Raw genomic sequence first — 19684 nt, forward strand, 5'->3', positions numbered from 1 at the left:
CCTCTCACTCACCTCTGTAGCCTCACCCTTGTACAATGTCAGTGCTCCAGAAATCCTGGCTTCCTTGATGAATTGCATTGAACCTGACTTTGGGAAGTTCCTTCAGCACCCTCAGAGTCCTCTTCTGAATCTCCCTGGTGTGGGCAGTCTGTGTCCTTTACGGGTAGATATGGCTCTAAGAAAACACAGAAAGCAGTAATTCTACCCCAAGTTTGGTGAATGAACAGGGCAATGCCAATCCTGTCATATAAATAAATTTACAAGGCTGGGTTCCTTGCGCAGCTCTTAAGCCAGGTCTAGCTGCCATTTCATTAGAAGCTTTCCAAAAAGTATCTCGAGCAGAGCCTTCAGAACAGGAGGGCGGAGTCCCAAGATCAAGACTCCTTTGGACGCAGCAGGCATTCCTGTGTGAAGCTGTAATGCTGAGATTGGCCACTAGAGGGAGGATGCGTTCTAGGCCCCAGGGGAGCCTCGCAGTTGCTCCAAGAACTTTATAAAGCCTTGCGGCCAGTGCAGCTGCAGTTCACGGCTCAGTCAGTACCTAGCGGAGCCGCTGGTGCCTCCACAGAACATCTCGAGCGCTGCCCGAGGCTGAACGAGGCCAGACACCAAGACAGGGACTCCCATTTGGTCACAAGGTTGAGTCTTGCCTCCTGATCTGATCCTCCTGGAGAAGTGACCCCCGAGACCCTGGGCACCGTGCAGTCTCTATGACTCCGTCTGGATTCGGCTGGCTGTGGGGACAAGCTCTGAGGGGCTGCCTGGGTCTCGGGGTGGGGACAGTGGCCAGCTCTCCAGCCACCATGGCAAATGCCAGGAACTGAGGGGACAGGTTCTGCAGCTTCACTGGGGGCACTCAGGTGAGTCTGGGCACTGACTGTCCTAGCACCTGGGCATGGCTTCTTAAAGGCAGCCGGAGGACACAGGGCACAGGTTTGGGCATCGCGTGGAGGTGCAGGTCCTGGGAGGGGAGGTTGTAACTGTCAACCTGGGGGATCTGCCAGGTTTTCATCCATCTGTCTGGGCTGGTGAGTGTGGGTATTTGGGAGCCAGAGAAAGTGATCGCTTTAGTGGCAACTCTGCCTGAGTTGTGTCAGAGCTCCAGAGCCTCTTCAGGGAGCAGATGGTACAGGTGACAGTCTCTCCACATGTGTGGTGAATGTGTGTGCATGTGTGTGCCTGTGGGTGTGCCCAGCGGTGGAACATAGGAAGGCAGAGCTTATTTATAAACCATCTGCACCTCTCTAGTTCTGAGTGATGCTTCAGATGAACTGAGTACAGTTAGAGGAGGAAAGGGCTCAAAACCTCCTTAGCAATTCTCTCTCCAGAGAGGACCTTGTTCACAGTGGTCCCTATCTGATTTTGAGGAGTTACGAGCCCTGTAGTGTTAAATGCTGGAATCCAGCAAGGATGGGGCCACCCCTCTGCAGGAAGAATTGAGTCCTGCTGCTGCCTGGAAGGGGGCTTTGAGAATTAAGGTGCGGCTCTCAGGTCTGGTCTGCATTCACCATTGCTTTCGCAAAGGGGTCCAAATGGCATTGTTTCTGGGACTACTAGGTGGGAGGGAGGTCGAGGGAACCCAGAGACCCCTGTACCAGGCTGCGTGGCAGGATCAGAAGATGCTGGGGGGGCTGTGGGTGGTCACCAGGCTCCACCACCATCTTCCTACCTGCCCCATCCATACAGCCCTCCCACATGCCCTGTTCCACATGAGACTCACAGAGACCGGGTGGTTGGGAGGTGTGTCCTCCCTATCGCAAAGGCAGAGGCTGGATGTGCTAGCTGACGGACCAAGCTCCCCGGGGATAAGATGTGGCGCCAGCTTGGGACCCATGTCCTCTGAGCCCCCACTCCCCACAGGTTACTTTGGTGTCTACTCCCTGCCCAGGTTTCCATGGCACTGGCCCCCTCCCTTCCAGCTCTCTTAGCTCCAGGGTCCCCACCTGGCCCTCTTCCCTGCATCACCGTGGGACTGAAAGGTGGCCACCGAAAGGGACCGACACATGCATCCTGGCCAGAGAAGCCTCGTGCGGAGCCAGTGCCCTGGGTGGGGTTAAATGCTGGAACTCCTCCTCTCTGACAGTCTTCGGTTCCTGCTCCTCTGGGCTTCACTTGGCTTATCTTTAGAATGGGAACAACGGACCAATGCCACCTGCTCCCTTGCAGTGCCCCTGGGAGGTGGGGAGCTCCTGATGGCGTACGATCTGTACAGTGTGGGACGAACACACACACATGCTCCAGGGGTGGGGGGTGGAGGCATTGCTCTGTCATCACCACACTTGGCAGTCAGTTGCTCAGACTTGGCCCAAAGGCTATACAAGCAATGACTGGAAGGTCTAAATTCCTGCCCCCCATTCCCCAAGAAAGAAAAACAGCCCCAAATAAAACCTGGGGCAGACAGAAAGCTCTTAGGTTTCATTCTCCAGTAACAAACATTAGCAGAGTCGGCTGAGCACTTCTCATCTCAGTGCGCACTCACATCTGGCCCCTCTCCCTCTCCCCCGCCCCCAGGCTGCAGCTCCACCAGCTGAGGGGTGTGGAGAGGGGGCTGGGAGGGGCCGCCCGACAGACACATTCCAGATAAGGGGCCCCGCCTTCCAGCTCTGGTCCAGGAGCTGATGGGCAGATAGAGAAGGCGGAAAGGCAGATGGGGAAACTGGAGCAACCCCAGCTCTGCACCTCCTCCCCTGGCACTCGGTGCCCCCACAGGCTCTGGGTGGCAGCTGCTGTTGCCTTTGGCAGAAAGAGGGTTCCCCCTCCCAGAGGAGACACTGGCCTCCTGCTTCGTCGCTCCCCAGGACTGAGGCCAGAGGGTGGGGTGCCGCACAGAGCGCTCGTGAAATGAAGGCGTGTCCTCTATAGCTTAGCAGCAGTGGAGCCGCCTGGGGCCCCACCTCGAGGCCCTCCCTGGGTGGAGGACTTGGACGGATGGCCGGCATTAGAGACTCGAAAACTGGACATAATTGCAGCCCAGGAGAAGCTGGGTGCAGGGCTCCAGGAACCCCAGGGGGCAGAGAGGAGAGATGCTGGCAGGGCTGTGGGCCCCCCTCCACCCCTTCCTCCCAGAGGCTGGAGGAAAGGCCCGCAGGGTCTAGGAACACCCTGAGTGGGCCTGTGCATACAGGCATATGTGTGTACACGTGTGCAAGGCATGTGGCTTCTCATCACTGGAGGTCAAAAGCAGACACCCCATCGTCCCTCCAGGGCCAGTGGAAAGACAGGTGGATGGCCACTGTAGGCTCTGCCCTCTTAGCCCTCCTCCTATGACCCCGAGGTCATAGGTCCCTGAAAAGAAAGGTCAGGTCACGAAAATAGGGGATTTGTGTTTGCTGCGTCTGGCAGAGGGATCCAGCCAGCCTCCTCCTTCACTGTCCCCGTTTACTGGAATGGGGGTTGCCTCTTCCCTTCAGTCAGTGGCTGGTGTCCCCTTCCGGCCACCTGCCAGGCCCTACCCCCTCTCCCAGCTGGCTCTCTGGTCCGCAGGGTCGAGTTGGCTCCATGCTGGGCCAAGGACCCCCCCATCGTCCCAGGGCATTTATCTTCCAAAGAATTCACTGTTTAAAAGTGGATTTTTTTTTTTTGCTTCAATATCCACATAGCTATGGGCTTTCCTGGTGGCTCAGTGGTAAAGAATCTGCCTGCAGTGCAGGAGACCTGGGTTTGATCCCTGGGTTGGGAAGATCCCCTGGAGAAGGGCATGGCTGCCTGCTCTGGTATTCTTGCCTGGAGAATTCCATGGACAGGTAAACCTAGTGGGCTACAGTCCATGGGGCTGCAAACAGCTGGACCCAACTTGGTGACTAAACAACAACGACCTACAGAAAGAGCACCAGAACCGAAAGTCGACGCAAACGAATGACTGGAAATGAGCTGAAAGCAGAGGCATTTGTGAAATCACTGAGCGTCTATGCAGGAAAAGGATATCCAGTATTCTATGTAAATAAACACTTTGTGATCCAGCCCCACAAATGAATTCTTCTGATTATACAAAGAACGCAAACATATCGTAGAAAACTCCCAAAATACAGAGAACAAAACTAAACGCAAATCCCCACAAGCCCCACCAGATTCCTGCAACACATCTCCCCTGGAGAAACCCAGAGCATCTCCGCATATAATCTCCCGTTGTGCACTCTGGAATGTATAGATATTGCAAAATGGGATCGTGTGGTGCTTGCTTGTGTAAACGGGGCTGGGTCATTTCAAATAGCGTGGCACTTCCCCGTGTCGAGGGGGCATTCCTGGAGTTCCACGGGGTCGACTCAAAGCCCCAGCCACCCAGGAGACCACCCGGACACCAGAGCCCTCTCCTGGTCTAGGGCTGCCCAGGCCTTGGTGTCTAGGGGACCCCAACTGCTCCCCAGGCTCCCACGGGGGCCAATCCTGCCTGTGGCCCTCTGAATCCAGCTCCTTTGACCATGCCATCCCAGCCAAGTTTGGGAACAGTTCTGGTTTTAGCTGTGTTGGTTGGTGGTCTCTGTACTCTATTTCATGCCTAGCTTCCCCCCATTTCCAACACAGAGCAGAAACCCCAGTCTCCCTGCCATGCCCAGGACTCCAGAAGCTTGGACAGGATTCTGTTTGGGTCAGGAGGTTTGGCTCCTCCTGGCCCCACTTGGCACGGCTCTCGGTGCCATGGACCCCACCAGCTCAGGGATCCAGCCCCACCAGAGCTATGAGAGGGAGAGGATAGATCCCATGGTCTAGATGCCTGGTCAGAAAGGTCAGGACTGTGACCGCTCCAAGCCAAGGAAGTTGAGGAGGGGATTCGGATCCTGGTGGCTGATGCCTGCCGATGAGGAAGGGTCCCTGTGTTCAGGCTCAGGGTCATCACGGTGATGCCTTGCTCTACAGATTCATTTCCATCTCCAACTACAGCTTATTCTCTCCCTTATATCTGCCCTCTCCTCTCCTGCTGCAGGACGTGATGGAGAACAAAGCCATGTACCTGCACGCCACCGTGAGCGACCGTGACTCCAGCTCCATCTTTGAGGAGCCCTTTGATGGCAGGAGCTTGTCCAAGCTGAACCTGTGTGAGGATGGTGAGTGCCGTGGGCTCGGTCTTGGCTGTGAGGTCAGCCCTCCCCGCCCCCACCCTCCCACCCTACCCCACACCGCCGCCTAATACTGCATAGGTCGAACTTCATGCTCAGAAAGGTCTTTCCTCATTCATGTGTCTCAACACACCTATGTGACCACAAAATGAGACCCATTTCACAGATGAGCTAGTGGACTCTGAGAAAAGCATTAGGCGTCACACAGCTCGGGCTTCCCTGGTGGCCCAGTGTTAAAGAACCCTCCTACCAATGTAGGAGACCCGAGTTTGATCCCTGGGCCAGGAAGATCCCCTGGAGAAGGGATTGGCAACTCACTCCAGTATTCTTGCCTGGAGAGTCCCCATGGTCAGAGGAGCCTGGTGGGCTATAGTCCACAGGGTCACAAAGAGTCTGACGTGACTGAGCAACTAAATGACAACAATCACGCAGCCCATCGGTCACAGAGCAGCCCCAGCACTGAGTCTCCTCACTCCTAGCCCAGTCCTTTTGCCTCTCTGCCATCCTCTCCTCTTCAGTGAGGCTGGGGTCATGCAAAAGGCAACTGAACCAAGAAGCTCAGACCCTTTCAGGTGACAGATCTTCAATTCGCTTCCCAGGGCTTTTGCAAGGAGGGCTGCATCTCTCCAGGGTGCTCATCCTCCCCCGAGACTAAGGCCCAGGTCCTGGTGCAGAAAGGGACCCCCTCTCAGTGCACTGCACTGCGTCTCTGGGGGCTAAAACCCTGGAGCAAATGGATGCAGTTTCCTCCTGAGAAGCTCAGAGCATCTTGCCAACAGCTGACTCCTCTGCATCCAACACAGAGCTCCACACTGCTGCTGCTACTGCTGCTAAGTCGCTTCAGTCGTGTCCGACCCTGTGCGACCCCATAGACAGCAGCCAACCAGGCTTCCCCGTCCCTGGGATTCTCCAGGCAAGAACACTGGAGTGGGCTGCCATTTCCTTCTCCAATGCATGAAAGTGAAAAGTGAAAGTGAAGTTGCTCCACACTGAATAGGTGCTTAATAAATGCTTGTTGCCTGCATGAACACACTCCTCTTTGCAGTTAGTATAGGAGAAGAGAGCTTCATCCTCACTTCAAAGATGAACTGAAGGAAACTCACGTGAGAGTTTTGCGAAGCTTTGTGATCAATGAGATGGAGATTGGCTATCTTAGTTAGGCTTCTCCAGGGAAACAGAACCAGTATGATGTCTACACTTATGAAGAGACCGATTATGAGGAATTGACTCACCTGGCTATGGAGGATGGGAAGTCCCATGATCTTCCCTCTGTAGGCTAGAGACCCAGGAAAGCCAGTGGTGTAGTTTAGTCTGAGTCAGAAGGCCTGAAATCAGAGAAACCAATGGTGTCAGTCACAATCTGAGGGCCAGAGAGGATGAGATGCTATGTCCCAGCTCCAGCAAGCAGACGGAAAGTAAAAAGCAAATCCTGCCATCTTTTGTTGTATTCAGACCCTCCCACCCACACTGGGGAGAACAGTCTGTTCTGATTCCACCAATTCAATAGCTAATCTCATCCAGAAACACCCTCAGAGACACCCAGAATGTTTAATCTGGGTACCCCACAGCCAACCAAGTTGACATAAAATCAACCATTCCAGATGCCTTCATTCAAACTTTCTCTCAAGCACTATGTTTCACTGTGCTCCACTCTGCCAGCTGCCTTTGTCTTGAAATTCCTCAAAATTAGAAATGACTCCTCATTCAGCCCTATCTTTCCTCCCACCAGGTGCTGAGAGCAGGGAGGGAAGATGGGTGGCTCAGGCAGGACTGGGGATTGTCTCAGCAGGGAGAGGGGAGAGGAGATCTGGGCTCCTTTCCAGGTGGTGCTAGTGGTAAAGAATCCATTTGCCAATGCAGGAGACATAAGACACTCCGGTTTGATCCCTTGGTCGGGAAGATCCCCTGGAGGAGGGCATGGCAACCCACCCCTGTATTCTTGCCTGGAGAATCCCAAGGACAGAGGAGCCTGGTGGGCTACAGTCCATGGGGTCTCAAAGAGTTGGGCACAACTAAAGTGACTTAGCACGCACACACCTGCCCTAGTAAACTTCCCACCATCAGAACTGTTTCTCTGGATTCCAGTTAACAGACACATTTTGAGGACCCACAATGTGTCAAGCTATGGGTTAGATGCCAGAGATGCTCCAGAGAGAAATTAAACCATTCTTGCCTTCCAAGGGCTTCTGATCCCAGTGGAAGCGACTGGTATGGAGACAGTTACCCACCATGTAAAGGAGGTAAAAATATGTGATTATTAAAGTCAAGAAGGATGAACACCTTCTGGTAAAGGCCTTAAAGACTGAATATCATTTTATAAGAGAAGAGGTAGATGGGAAAAATATTACCAGCTGAGCTGCACTGAGATGGGCCAGTGTTTCTCTCAAGTTAATGACTCCTGGGAAGAGATGAAGGACCCTGGGGTGTTGATTCACTAGTCAGTGCTCAGCTGTTCCCCATCATCACATCCACAAAGGTCAAGGTGGCTTTTATATCCTTCAACTGCCCTCTCTCCCCACCAGCCCATCAATAGGCCTGGTTTGGCAAGAAAGAACTGGGGTACAGCTCAGAGGGGTAATTGTAGGACCGTGAGGGCCAGTATTGGGCACCAGTGGGGAAAGTCATGGCAGGGAGACCCTGGGGTGGGAAGAGGCCTGGGGGGCTGCTGTTGGGTCATCATTTCTCCTTCTCTTGACCTCTTTGTACCCCCCCTTTACCGAACCTGGGATTTAAAAGGCCATTTGGGGCTTCCTTGATACCTCGGATGGTGAAGAATCTGCCTGCAGTGTGGGAGACCCAGGTTCAATTGCTGGACTGGGAAGATCCCCTGGAGAAGGAAATGGCAACCAGCTCCAGTTGCCTGGAATATTCCACAGAGGAGCCTGGCGGGCTACAGTCCATGGGGTTGCAAAGAGTTGGACACGACTGAGTGACTGAGCACATGGATGAACAAAGACAGGGATCCTTGGAATCTAAAGGAGGCAGAACAAATCAGTTCTAAACCTGATTTGCACATTGTCTGGCTCTCCTGCACACTCATTCCTTACCAGACATGGGGTGGGGGCGTGAGGACTGGAGTACTGAGATGAAACAGCCACCTAAAAGCTCCTGGGTTTCTTGGATTTCCCCTTCCCTGTCATTTCTAAGAGGAAAATGGTGAGCTCTGACTTGGGGAAATTCAAGCCAGATTTGTTCTTTTTCCCCAGCACTTGGCTTCTTTGTCCCTCATCTCTGGAGAGGGAGGAAGGGGTGGGGCTGACAGGGGCAGAGAGAGGTGGACAGAGGTGAGGACCAGCCCGCCCCCCCAGGCTTTGAGTAAATGAAAGCAGAGTTGCTGGGACTCCAAGTCCCTCCCTGTATTTTCCCCCTGAAAACAGGGAGGTGGGAAGAGAGGCAGTGCCTCCACTGGGCCCCAGGCATCTTAGGATCAGCGGAAGCAAAGCTGAAAAACTGCAGCCTAGATATTGAGGTAGTGTGTGTGTCTCTGCGACCCCATGGACTGTAGCCCGCCAGGGTCTCCTGGCCATGGGGATGTTCCAGGCAAGAATACTGGAGTGGGTTGCCATGTCCTCCTCCAGGAGATCTTCCCAACCCAGGGATTGAACCCCCGTCTTCTGTGTAGGACTCGGGCTTTAACGCAGGAGGGACTTTAAAGTGTTAGGCTGTACATGCCTTATTTTCAGGCACTGGAAACCCCTCCCCCCTCTCCTCCTTTACCTTTTTGTCCATCTGTCTTTTCCTCCTACCCTGCCTCCACCCCTTTCCTTCTGTTCACAGGCCAGGTGAGAAGGAAGCTGAGGGGCTATTCAGGCTGCAGCTCCCCATCCCCGCCATGACCCTCTCTGGCGTGGTGCCTCCCACATCCTTCCAGGCTCTCTCCCTTTCACCCTCAGCTCCAGGGTGACACCTTTGGGACCTCTCCATCCTCTGCACCCCTTGGCCGGGCCCCCTCTTAGGACCCCACCTGCCTCCTCCCTGTGTCTGAGCCCCACTGTGGACAGGAACGCGCCCAGGGCAGGGGCCTCATCACCTCTGGGTCTCCAGTGGGGAACCTCACCTGTGTGGTTGGAATTCATGGGCAGGCTCACGGCAGAACGTGACCTCCAAGGTCTTCCAGCCAAACCCTCTCTGACCTTGGTGCCCACTGACGCCTCCCACGGAGGAGAAACCCAAAGAGAGGCTGTCTGGGCCTCGACCCCTCCTCCCCCAGCTCCCTCTGTGCCTGCCCCCTCCTCGCTTACCTCCATGGTCCAGCCTTTCTCTTCCCGCCTGAACCCCTGAAGCCTCTCCTGTCTGGCGCCAGTAGGCGGAGGGCTGGGCGTGGGTGATGTTTGGCAGGGCCTGGCTCCTCCACGGCCCTCTCCAAGGGCCAATGAGAGGTGTTAGTGTCAGAAAAATATTGCAGTCATGCTCACCCCGCGGCCTCGGGCCCTCCACCACGCTCCGAGCATCATCCACCGGCTGCAAATGGGCGGCCCGCGGAGGTAATGAGTTACACATGCGACGCCTGCAGCCAGGCCGCTTGCTGAATGTAGGGTCCGAACTCCCTGTTCCTGCGTCCCTGCCCCATAAAATTACATTATTCTCCTCGGGGAACCCCCACGTCTACTTTCTCAGCCATCAACCCTCCTCAGTTCATACGGCGTAGCTGAGGGCTGGCAGGCAGCCGCCCAAGGGTGGGAGTGGATTTCCAGGGAGGCCCCCAGCTATCTTGGTCCCGCCCCCTCCACAGGTTGGAGAATCCGGCACCCAGGCCGGAGAGCAGAGATGTTAACTCGTGCGGTGCCGCGGTGCGCTCAGCTCCGTGCGCGCTGACTCCGGCTGTGCTCACTGGGGCTGGTGGGCAGGTGCGATCCTGGGTGTCTCTGGCCCCTTTCTTTCCACAAGAGGGAGGGACAGCCAGGGAAGGTGCCAAGAGCCTGGAGAGTGAACTTGGCCCAGCCTAGGATCTGTGCAGTGTGTCTTCCGTTGCCCGTCCACGTCCACCCCCTGCCACTCAGCTATCTGCCTTGTGGGGAGCCACCGCAGCATGGAAGATGGGAGATTGGTGTGTTTATTTCCCAGATCCTGTCCTATGGGGTCACCTTGGGCTGCTGTGTCCTTCCGCCTGAGTTCACAGCTCCTTGTAACCACGCTCTCCACGTGGCTTTCTGCTTCCAGGCTCCAGAAAGTGCAGCCCTGGTGGGCTCTGAGAGCCCAGGACATAAGCCTGAGGACACCACTCTGGCTCTTGTGGGCGTCTCACACCCTTGGCTACACCTTTGCACATATTCCCTTTTTAAAATCCTGTGACATTCTCTGATTTGAGCGGGCTGTCTGCCTCACTGGGGTCCTGACACCCTCATCCTCAGTGTTCCCATCTGCAAAATGGGAATAATGTTACTCAGCTCTTGGGACCTTGGAGGAATCAGGTTATACAACCTGAATGAAGCACTTCGGACCTAGTACACCCTCAGTACACAGATACTTCACCTCCTTGCCCTTTGGGGAGTCCCCTGAACACCTTGGGGAAGTGGAGAGGATGGGGGAGACAGAGAGGTCAGGAGCAGCGGCTGTCACCCAGGGTCTCCCAGGAAGCACCCATGCCACTTCTCAGAGACCCCCGGCCCAAACAGTGTTTTAAGGTTGGTTCCTCCCTTTTCTTAAAGAAAGCAGCGTTTGGGTAGTGGGCTTCCCCATGAAGCCTAGATACTCAAGGAAACCGAGCAATTTCTTTTAGTCCTATTCTCCAAATAGTAGAATCTGTAAGGAATATTCTGGGTCCCCAGGGCAGCTGGTTCTGTGGCAAGTCTGTGTCTGTCCACTCCCCACCTCTGTCAGAGTCACTAGGTCCCTGAGGTTGCCTACCGGAAGAGTTAGGGGTGTGTTTCATGGTCGCTGGTGGAAGCTGGCTTTGCTTCAGACCCACGGCCTTGCTCGCCCTGGGTACCTGGGGGCACATATAACATCTCTAACATCCATAGTAGTCTGCCTCATCCATTACAGGGATGGCCTTGCAGGGCGGCAAGAAGCACTGGCCCTGGAGTCCCATGGACTGGGCTCCATGTCAGGCTCTGACACTTGCAGCCTGTGTAATCCTGTTCGGGGGCTTCCCATGTATCTCAGGAGTAAAGAATTCACCTCCCAAGGCGGGAGGTGCAGGAGACGTGGGTTCGATCCCTAGGACAGGAAGATCCCCTGGAGGAGGACATGGCAACTCACTGTAGTATTCTTGCCTGGAGAATTCCATAGACAGAGGAGCCTGGTGGGCTACAGTCCATGGGGTTGCAAAGAGTTGGACACGACTGAGCACACAGCATGCAACCCTGTTTGAGTTCTTAGCTCCCTCTCCTCTGTACAATAGAATAATAATGGCTCAAGACTCAGGGTTCTTGCCAAGAGACATGAGTTATCCCACATTTAGTCCTTGCAGTGCCTGGTGTATGCTGAGTGCTCCTAACTATTAGAACTTAGATCGAGTGTTGTCGCAGCCTTTCTGTCTGCCTGGGTCCACCCTGAGGCCCACCCAAGGCGCTCCAGTTCCTCCTCATGCTCTATTTTCAGTCTTCAGGACAGAGAGCTTCCTCTCTTCCTCGTTCTAGGTTTATCTGGGGTTGATTCCTGGTGTCAGATAACAAGCAGTGTGATGGATGCCTCCTGGCTTTTCTGCATGTCTTTCCCGGGCCATCGACCTGGCCTCCCTGGCCCCTGTCAGCCTGTCCATCCACAGTCATGCTGAACTGTGGGTACGTTCCCTCTGGCTGGCACTGCATGCCTTGGACTCATCCAAATGTCCCAGTACCCAGCGCTGTGTCTTGCCCATAGAAGGTATCTTTACTTGCTGAATGGCCAACCACATCTTTGTTCACCAAGCGCAGAAGCACCAGGATAAAGGAGGGCTGAGAGAGTTGAGTTTAAGACATAAGGAACTGGGACTTAAATCATCCAAAGAGGACAGGGTTTTATAGTGCTGCTGATGCAAACAGAAGTGAAAGATCTTGGGTCCTGCCTTCAAGGGGCTCAAAGTCCCCAGAAGAATTCGCCTGCCAAGACGGAAACGCACTGACTGCTGACAGACCCTGCCTCACAGTGTGATTCATTCTCTAATGGAAGTGCAGTTAGAGGGGAGAATTTCACAGTCTACCTAGGGGAGAGAGGAAGTTCTCCTGTGACATAGGAGTGTGGAGGTGTAGACAGGAGCAGTTTTGGAAAGGCAGTAGGGTTCACGGTTAGTAGGTCCTGGTGAGATCAGGGAAGCCTGAGGGGATGGAGAGCACCGGGAAGACGGGAGGGGCAGCTCTCACTTGGGATGTGTGAAGTCGGGATTAAGAAAGGGCCTCGCTTATTGGTAGAGCCAATCAGAGTCTAGTGTGAGCCACATGAGCGATTCTAAATTTTCTAGTACCCACACAAAAAGATACATCTGAAAAAAATTTAAATACAGGAACATATTTAATTTAACCCAATATATTCAAAATAGTTGGTTGGGCTTCTCAGGTGGTGTTAGTGGTAAAGAACCTGCCTGCCAATGCAGGACATGTAAGAGACATGGGTTCAATCCCTGGGTTGGGAAGATCTCCCGGAGGAAGGCATGGCAACCCACTCCAGTATTCTTGCCTGAAGAATCCCATGGACAGAGGAGCCTAGTGGGTTAGGTCCATAGGACTGCAAAGAGTCAGACATGACTGAAACAACTTAGCACGCAGCACACATTCAAAATATTATCATTTTGATTTGTAATCAGTGTAAAAGTGATGGAGATATTTGTATCTTCTTACTCAGGCTGAGCCTTCAAAATCCAGTGTGCATTTTTGCATTCCAAGCCTGTCTTATCTTTGGCCACATTTCAAGTGGGTCAGAAAAGATGTGACATCAGAAGAGAAAGAGTCAGAAGTGGAGGTTGAGAGACAGCAACAGTGATTGCAGAGAGGGGTAGGGGAGCAGTGTGCTTTAGCAATGAGGAAAAAGTGTACAGTTGTGTGATGTGGAAGCTGGGGCTTTTAGGAAGAAGAGAGAGAAGGTTCTGGAAGTAACAATGAGGAGCAAAGAAAAACACCCCCTGCACCTTTAGGTTGGTTGCATGAGCATAGGAAACAGAAATCTACACTTAAGAGAAGCAGGTTTCAGTTGAAACAAGGAAAAAAAAAAAAAAATCTTCCAAGCAGAGGTTGGGGGAATCAGGAATTTTTCAGATGACTGGCTGTGAGGTCTGGGGCCATAGTGGGAAGTTTTCAGCAGACTGGGAGGGAGATGTTAAGGAGGATAAACAGGGCTGCCTGGGGATTACAGTGGGTGATGGGGAGCCCTGGGGCTTCATGGAGCTGGTAGAAGCCAGGACCAAGGCTGGGATGCTGGTCTTGTGGCAGAGCTGCTGGCAAAGCTGAATGTTGGTGATGGGGGTCTTGGCAGGAGTGCAGAGTCCTAGAACTCCAGCACCCCCTCCCTGGTGTGTGGGCCGGGGGAGGGAGGGGTCTTGTCCTGGAGCACCAGGAGCCCTGGAGATCATTTTGGCCTTTGTGGAGGCAGGGAGATGGGGGGAGGCCAGGGCAGGTGATGGGAGGATGGCAGGGTCCAGTAGAAGTGATGATGCAGTGTGATATGTGCAAACTACCCCAGTGCAATGGCTCCCCTTGATGGAGCTCGTGGCACAGGCAGGCACTGTGCCTGCGGCTTCGATACACCGTCTGCATTAAACCTCAGGTTGTATTATTAGTCCTCGTGGCACAGGCAGGCACTGTGCCTGGGGCTTCAATACACCGTCTGCATTAAACCTCAGGTTGTATTATTAGTCCCAGTTTGTCAATAAAAAGATGACGTCTTAGATGAAGTTAATTGCCCAAAGTCACCCAGCTAGTCAGAGGCAAAGCCTGGATTCCAGTCCACAGCTGCCTGATCCTTAAAATCCTGCCCCTCAGCACAGCTCACCTGGTTCACTGCAGTTCCAGGAGTCAGAGACCCTGTGCATTTAAGAACCAGGCTGCTTGTGGTGAAGGGCTCTGAGCGGATTCTTGGGAGTTTCAGAGGTGGAGCTGTCCTGGGTTATGACATAGCTAGGGCAGGGCCGTGGGAATAAATGGCTGTGATGCAGGAGACAGATGGGATGAATTATTCTAAAAGGTGCCGCTGGCAAGAAATAGATATAAACCCAAATAGGTTTGGACAAGAGCATAAGGACGGAGTCTTAAGTGGCTTTGGCGGGAAGCCTGGGACAGTAACCTCTATGGATATTAGGTCAGAAAAATGCCCCTCCCTCCCTCTTCACTACACCATCTCCTGGGGCTTCTGGAGTCCAACCTGCCCATGCAGAGTTCAGCAGGAGGATTGGGAAGACATAAATCCAGCCATGACGAGGGGGCCCAAAGAGGTAGGGTTGGCGGGGACCCTGCCCTGCAGACACATATGCTGGCTAACCTAAGATCCAGCCACAGAGCTGGTGGGGACCTGTGATGGTCCCAGCCTTCTGCTTGGCGTCCTGAAGCCCACCTGCTCCCTGATGCCTTCCCACTTCCAGTTATCTGGCTTGAGGTTGAGTTCAAGTCAGGATAACCAAGATGTTCACAGCGGGCAGAAGAAACCCTGTCTTTAGGAAATCTTGTTAAAAGAGTCTATCACACAGAGTGAAATAAGTCAGAAAGACAAATATCGTATATTAACCCATATATGTGAAATCCAGAAAAATGGTAAAGTTGAATTTATTTGCAGGGCAGGAATAGAGACACAGACGTAGAGAATGGACTTATGGAGAGGGTGGGAGAGATTGAGATAGTAGCATTGACATTAATATATACACTTGGAATTCTCCAGGCAAGAATGCTGGAGTGGGTTGCCATTCCCTTCTCCAGGGGATCTTCCCGACCCAGGAATCAAACCTAGGTCTCCCATCTGCAGGCAAATTTTTTACTGTCTGAGCCACCAGGGAAGCCCCTAATACGTATGCTATCATGTGTAAAATAGATAGCTAGTGGGAACCTGCTGTATAGCACAGGGAGCTCAGCTCGATGCTCTATGATGTCCTAGAGCAGTGGGATGGGGGTGGGTGGGAGGGAGACTCAACAGGGAGGGGATATATGTATATATACATATAACTGATGCACTTTGTTGTACAGCAGAAACAAACCCAACATTGTAAAGCAATTGTATTCCAATTAAAAATAAGAGAGAGAGGCAGCTCCAGGGACGGGGCTGGCTCTAATCTCGGAGATGCAACAGTGAGTGGTAGCGTGAAGCAAGATATTAATTTCTCTTCCTGGGAATTGAACCTGGGTAGCCTGGATGGAAACCAGGAATTCTAGCCATCAGATTAGCAAGGACTAGAGGCTAGAAGCTGTTTTTCCTGGATCTTTGCCACCAGTGAAAAATGCATTTATCCTGGAGGCAGAAACTGTAACCTGCCTGCCTGCTAAGTTGCTCAGTCGTGTCTGACTCTTTACCACCCTGTGGACTGTGGCCCACCAGGCTCCTCTGTCCGTGGGATTCTCCAGGCAAGAATATTGGAGTAGGTTGCCAGCCTCCTCCAGGGAATCTTCCCCACCCAGGAATCGAACCCACGTCTCTTACATCGCCTGCATTGGCAGGCAGGTTCTTTACCACTGGCACCACCTGAGAAGCTCTAGAAACTGTAAATGCAGGTATGAAGTTTATTATTAGAGACATAGCACACCAGCAAGTGGGAGAGAACATAGGACAATGGCTTGTTTAGTTAAGAGGCAAGAAGCAAGGCAGAGATGCACTCGGAGAGAGAAAGGGTGTGGGGGTCCCCCTGGTGAGAAGGAGCCCAGTAAGGAGGCAGTTAAGTCATTTATACAGGGCAATTCTTCCGGGTCTTTGTCTTCCTTTAGGCCGATTATCTGGCTTCTTTTTCCACACCTGACCTACCCTAGGACACTCCCTGGGTGCACACATACCCCTCAGGCAAGATGCATCTCGAAGTGAAGGCTTCTAAGAGGAGTAAGACTCATTATGACCTGGTGTTATCCCTTGACTGTTGACCCACAAGGAGCCTTTCTGCACAAGTATAATGTCTCCCTTCTCCCAAAAGAGGAGGGAGCAAAAAATCCTTTAATCCTTTACTCACTCAGGGTTTTGCCGCTCTTTGTCCCTGCCACGACTATTACCTTGACTTTTGCCATGACTGTCACCTCAACGTGTTTACAAGAGACAAAGCCTGGCTATCTACCCTGTTTCTGTTGTTACTTCCATTTCGGAGGGCAAACAGGAGGCTGATTGTAAATGCCTTAACTGGAGCCCACCCAGCTCAAGAAATGCTGACAGTTGTTAAGTATCCAGCCTGAAGATCACTTCTTCCTTCCCCATGAAATGCAAACAGGAGGCCAGTTGTAAATGTCTAACCTGGAGCCCTTCTATTTCCTACATCAGCTCGGGTCTCCTCTCCTGGCACTCAGTGCAGGTTAGTTTCCATCATCCGTGGTCACCTTGGGGAGCACAGGGAATCCAACCAGTGGAGGAGGGAGTTGGAAGATAGACAGTGCCAGGGACAGGGGGCAGAGGGCAGCAGTCAGGTCGTGAGGTGCAGACTGAAGAGAATACTGAGCGTAAGGGGAGACCAGGCAAGCTTCCTGTCTGCAGCTTGCAGGAACCCTTTGGTTTCCGCTTGCCCTGCTCTCCTCATATGTTGATTCATTCAGCACTCTTCACTTTTTTTATTTTTCAAACTTTTATTTTGCATTGGGGTATAGCGGGTAGCTCAGTGATGAAGCATCTGCCTGACAATGCAGAAGATGCGCGTTCAATCCCTGGGTCTGGAAGATCCCTTGGAGGAGACCATGGCAACCCACTCCAGTATTCTTGCCTGGAAAATTCCATGGATGGAGGAGCCTGGTGGGCTACAGACCATAGGATTGCAGAGTCAGACATAACTAAATGATTGAGCATGAAATAGTCAGTTTTTAACAAACAACGTTGTGACAGTTTCAAATGAACGAGGAAGAACATATCCATTCTCCCCGAAACTCCCCTCCCATCCAGTCTGCCACATCAGACTGAGCAGAGTTCCCTGGAGCACTGTTCACCGTGAACAGCATCTCGGAAAATGATCTTATAGTTTGTCTACAAGTAACAGTGAGCTTGATCTTGTCCCTTTGCCAGATAAGTTCTATCTTGGCATCTTAGTTCTCTGGCCCTTTTCTGACCTCAGTGTACTCTGCCAGATGTACGAATTCACTCCTTCCTTCTGGAGCTGGAAGGATGAAGTCCTTCCCGATGTCCAAACCTGGATGAAAGATGATGTCCCAACCCTAAGGGCGGCTATTAAAATGTAAATGTGACATCTGAAGTATTCTAAGCATTTCCAGGACATCCAAGGGGAGCTGCCTTTTGTGTGTAGGTTTATGGGGCTGGGGATGGGGGCCTCTGAAGGATGCTGACAGGCTAAAGGTGAAAAGGACACTGTCACGCCAGGGGGTGGAAGAAAAACCAGCCTTCCAGGAACCTCAGCTTATGGGGTATGTCCTTTCCCTGCCCTCTGTGAATGGCCTTCCTGCTAAAGGCATTTTGTTTTGTGATCAGGAATATAAAAATGGTTGTTCTGGTTAAGTTTTCAAAGCCCAAAGTTATTTCTGGATAGTTTAGACCCTAGGGGGCTTCCTTGGTGTTTCAGATGGTAAAGAATCTGCCTGCAATGCAGGAGACCTAGGTTCAATCCCTGGTTTGGGAAGATCCCCCGGAGAAGGGAATGGCAACCCATTCCAGTATTCTTACCTGGAGAATTCCATGGACAGAGGAGCCTGGCAGGCTACAGTCCATGGGGTCGCAGAAGAGTTGGACACAACTGAGTGACTGAACAACAACAATTAAAAATACAGTGAAAAATAAAAGAAACAGCACAATACCTGGATACAAAGATGAATTGTGTGCAGAGAGGAAGCTGTTTCTTATCCCAAGGCCCCAAGATGTCAAAGTATCAAACACAGAAACTAGAAGACACATTTTTAATTTAATTTTGTTTGTTTTTAAGTTGGCTGTGTTGGGTCTTAGTTGTGGCACATGCCCCTTGGCATGTGAACTGTTAGTTCCCCTACCAGGGATCGAACCCACATCCCTGCATTGGAAGGTGAAGTCTTAAGCACTCGACCACCAGGGAAGTCCCTGAATACATGGTTATTGCAAAAGCCTAAACAATGGCTTGGAGGGCCCAGTGTATCTGTGTTCGTTTACTAGACTCTCTTATCTATGCACAGCCAACAAATGTTGATTGAGTATCTACTACATGCCAGGACCTGGGGGATCCAGAGATGAATCAGGGATCTCACAGACCCTGCCGTCTCGGAGCTGACTTAGGACAAATCTGTGTTTTCATTCATTGATTGATGAGTGTGATTCTGTTCCCATTATTGGCTATCTGATCATTGGCCATCTGCCAGTGAAGCTCTATACATGACAACCGTTGGTTCCAGCCCTTACCAGGGGGCAAAGGTTCAGTGGGTCTGAGGACAGTCATCTTTGCTCAGACCCAATAAACTTCCTTCAGTGGCCCAGTCTCTACTGCTTCCTGTGCGGAGGCCAGAGCGGGGATGCTTCGAGCCTGGAGGCCTCAGAGATGGTTCCAGTTCAATTCCATACAGGTGATATGGGCTGTGGCCTTAGGCTTCCTGTCTTTAAAACCAGATCCCCAAGCACCTACATGTCCATCGACAGAGGGATGGATAAAGAAGCTGTGGAACATGTATATAATGGAATATTCAATTCAGTTCAGTTCAGTTCAGTCGCTCAGTCGTGTCCGACTCTTTGCGACCCCATGAATCGCAGCACGCCAGGCCTCCCTGTCTATCACCAACTCCCGGAGTTCACTCAGACTCAAGTCCATTGAGTGAGTGATGCCATCCACCCATCTCATCCTCTGTCGTCCCCTTCTCCTCCTGCCCCCAATCCCTCCCAGCATCAGGGTCTTTTCCAATGAGTCAGCTCTCGCATGAGGTGGCCAAAGTACTGGAGTTTCAGCTTTAGCATCAGTGATTCCAATGAACATCCAAGACTGATCTCCTTTAGATTGGACTGGTTGGATCTCCTTGTGGTCCAAGGGACTCTCAAGGGTCTTCTCCAAGACCACAGTTCAAAAGCATCAATTCTTCAGCCCTCAGCTTTCTTCACAGTCCAACTCTCACATCCATACATGACCACTGGAAAAACCATAGCCTTGACTAGATGGACCTTTGTTGGCAAAGTAATGTCTCTGCTTTTGAATATGCTATCTAGGTTGGTCATAACTTTCCTTCCAAGGAGTAATCGTCTTTTGATTTCATGGCTGCAGTCACCATCTGCAGTGATTTTGGAGCCCCCCAAAATAGTCTGACACTGTTTCCACTGTTTCCCCATCTATTTCCCATGAAGTGATGGGACCAGATGCCATGATCTTAGTTTTCTGAATATTACTCAGCCATAAAACATTATACGTCTGAGTCAATTCTAGTGAGAGGGATGAACCTATATCTTGTTATACAGAGTCAAGTCAGAAACAGAAAAACAAGCATCGTATATTAACAAGCATCGTATATTAACACATCGTATGTATGGAACGCAGAAAAATGGTACAGATGAACCTATTTGCAGGGAAGGAACGGAAGCGCAGAGGCAGATAACAGACTTGTGGACACAGTGGGGAAGAGGAGGGTGGGATGAACAGAGAGAGTGGCATT

The 19684-nt window shown here is 52.1% G+C and overlaps 1 protein-coding gene across 1 annotated transcript in view; it reads left to right on the forward strand.

Moving 5' to 3' along the window:
• Positions 1–508: 508 nt before the first annotated feature.
• SCARA5 (scavenger receptor class A member 5) overlaps positions 509–19684 on the forward strand; it is a 133485-nt gene continuing 114309 nt past the window's right edge. The window contains exons 1-2 of the mRNA XM_070794420.1: positions 509–860; positions 4922–5042. Coding sequence (XP_070650521.1) covers positions 4928–5042 — 115 coding nt within the window. The 5' untranslated portion in view covers positions 509–860; positions 4922–4927. The remainder of the gene's footprint in view (positions 861–4921; positions 5043–19684) is intronic.

Source organism: Bos indicus, chromosome 8, assembly GCF_029378745.1.
Source record: "Bos indicus isolate NIAB-ARS_2022 breed Sahiwal x Tharparkar chromosome 8, NIAB-ARS_B.indTharparkar_mat_pri_1.0, whole genome shotgun sequence".
Classification (NCBI taxonomy): Eukaryota; Metazoa; Chordata; class Mammalia; order Artiodactyla; family Bovidae; genus Bos; species Bos indicus.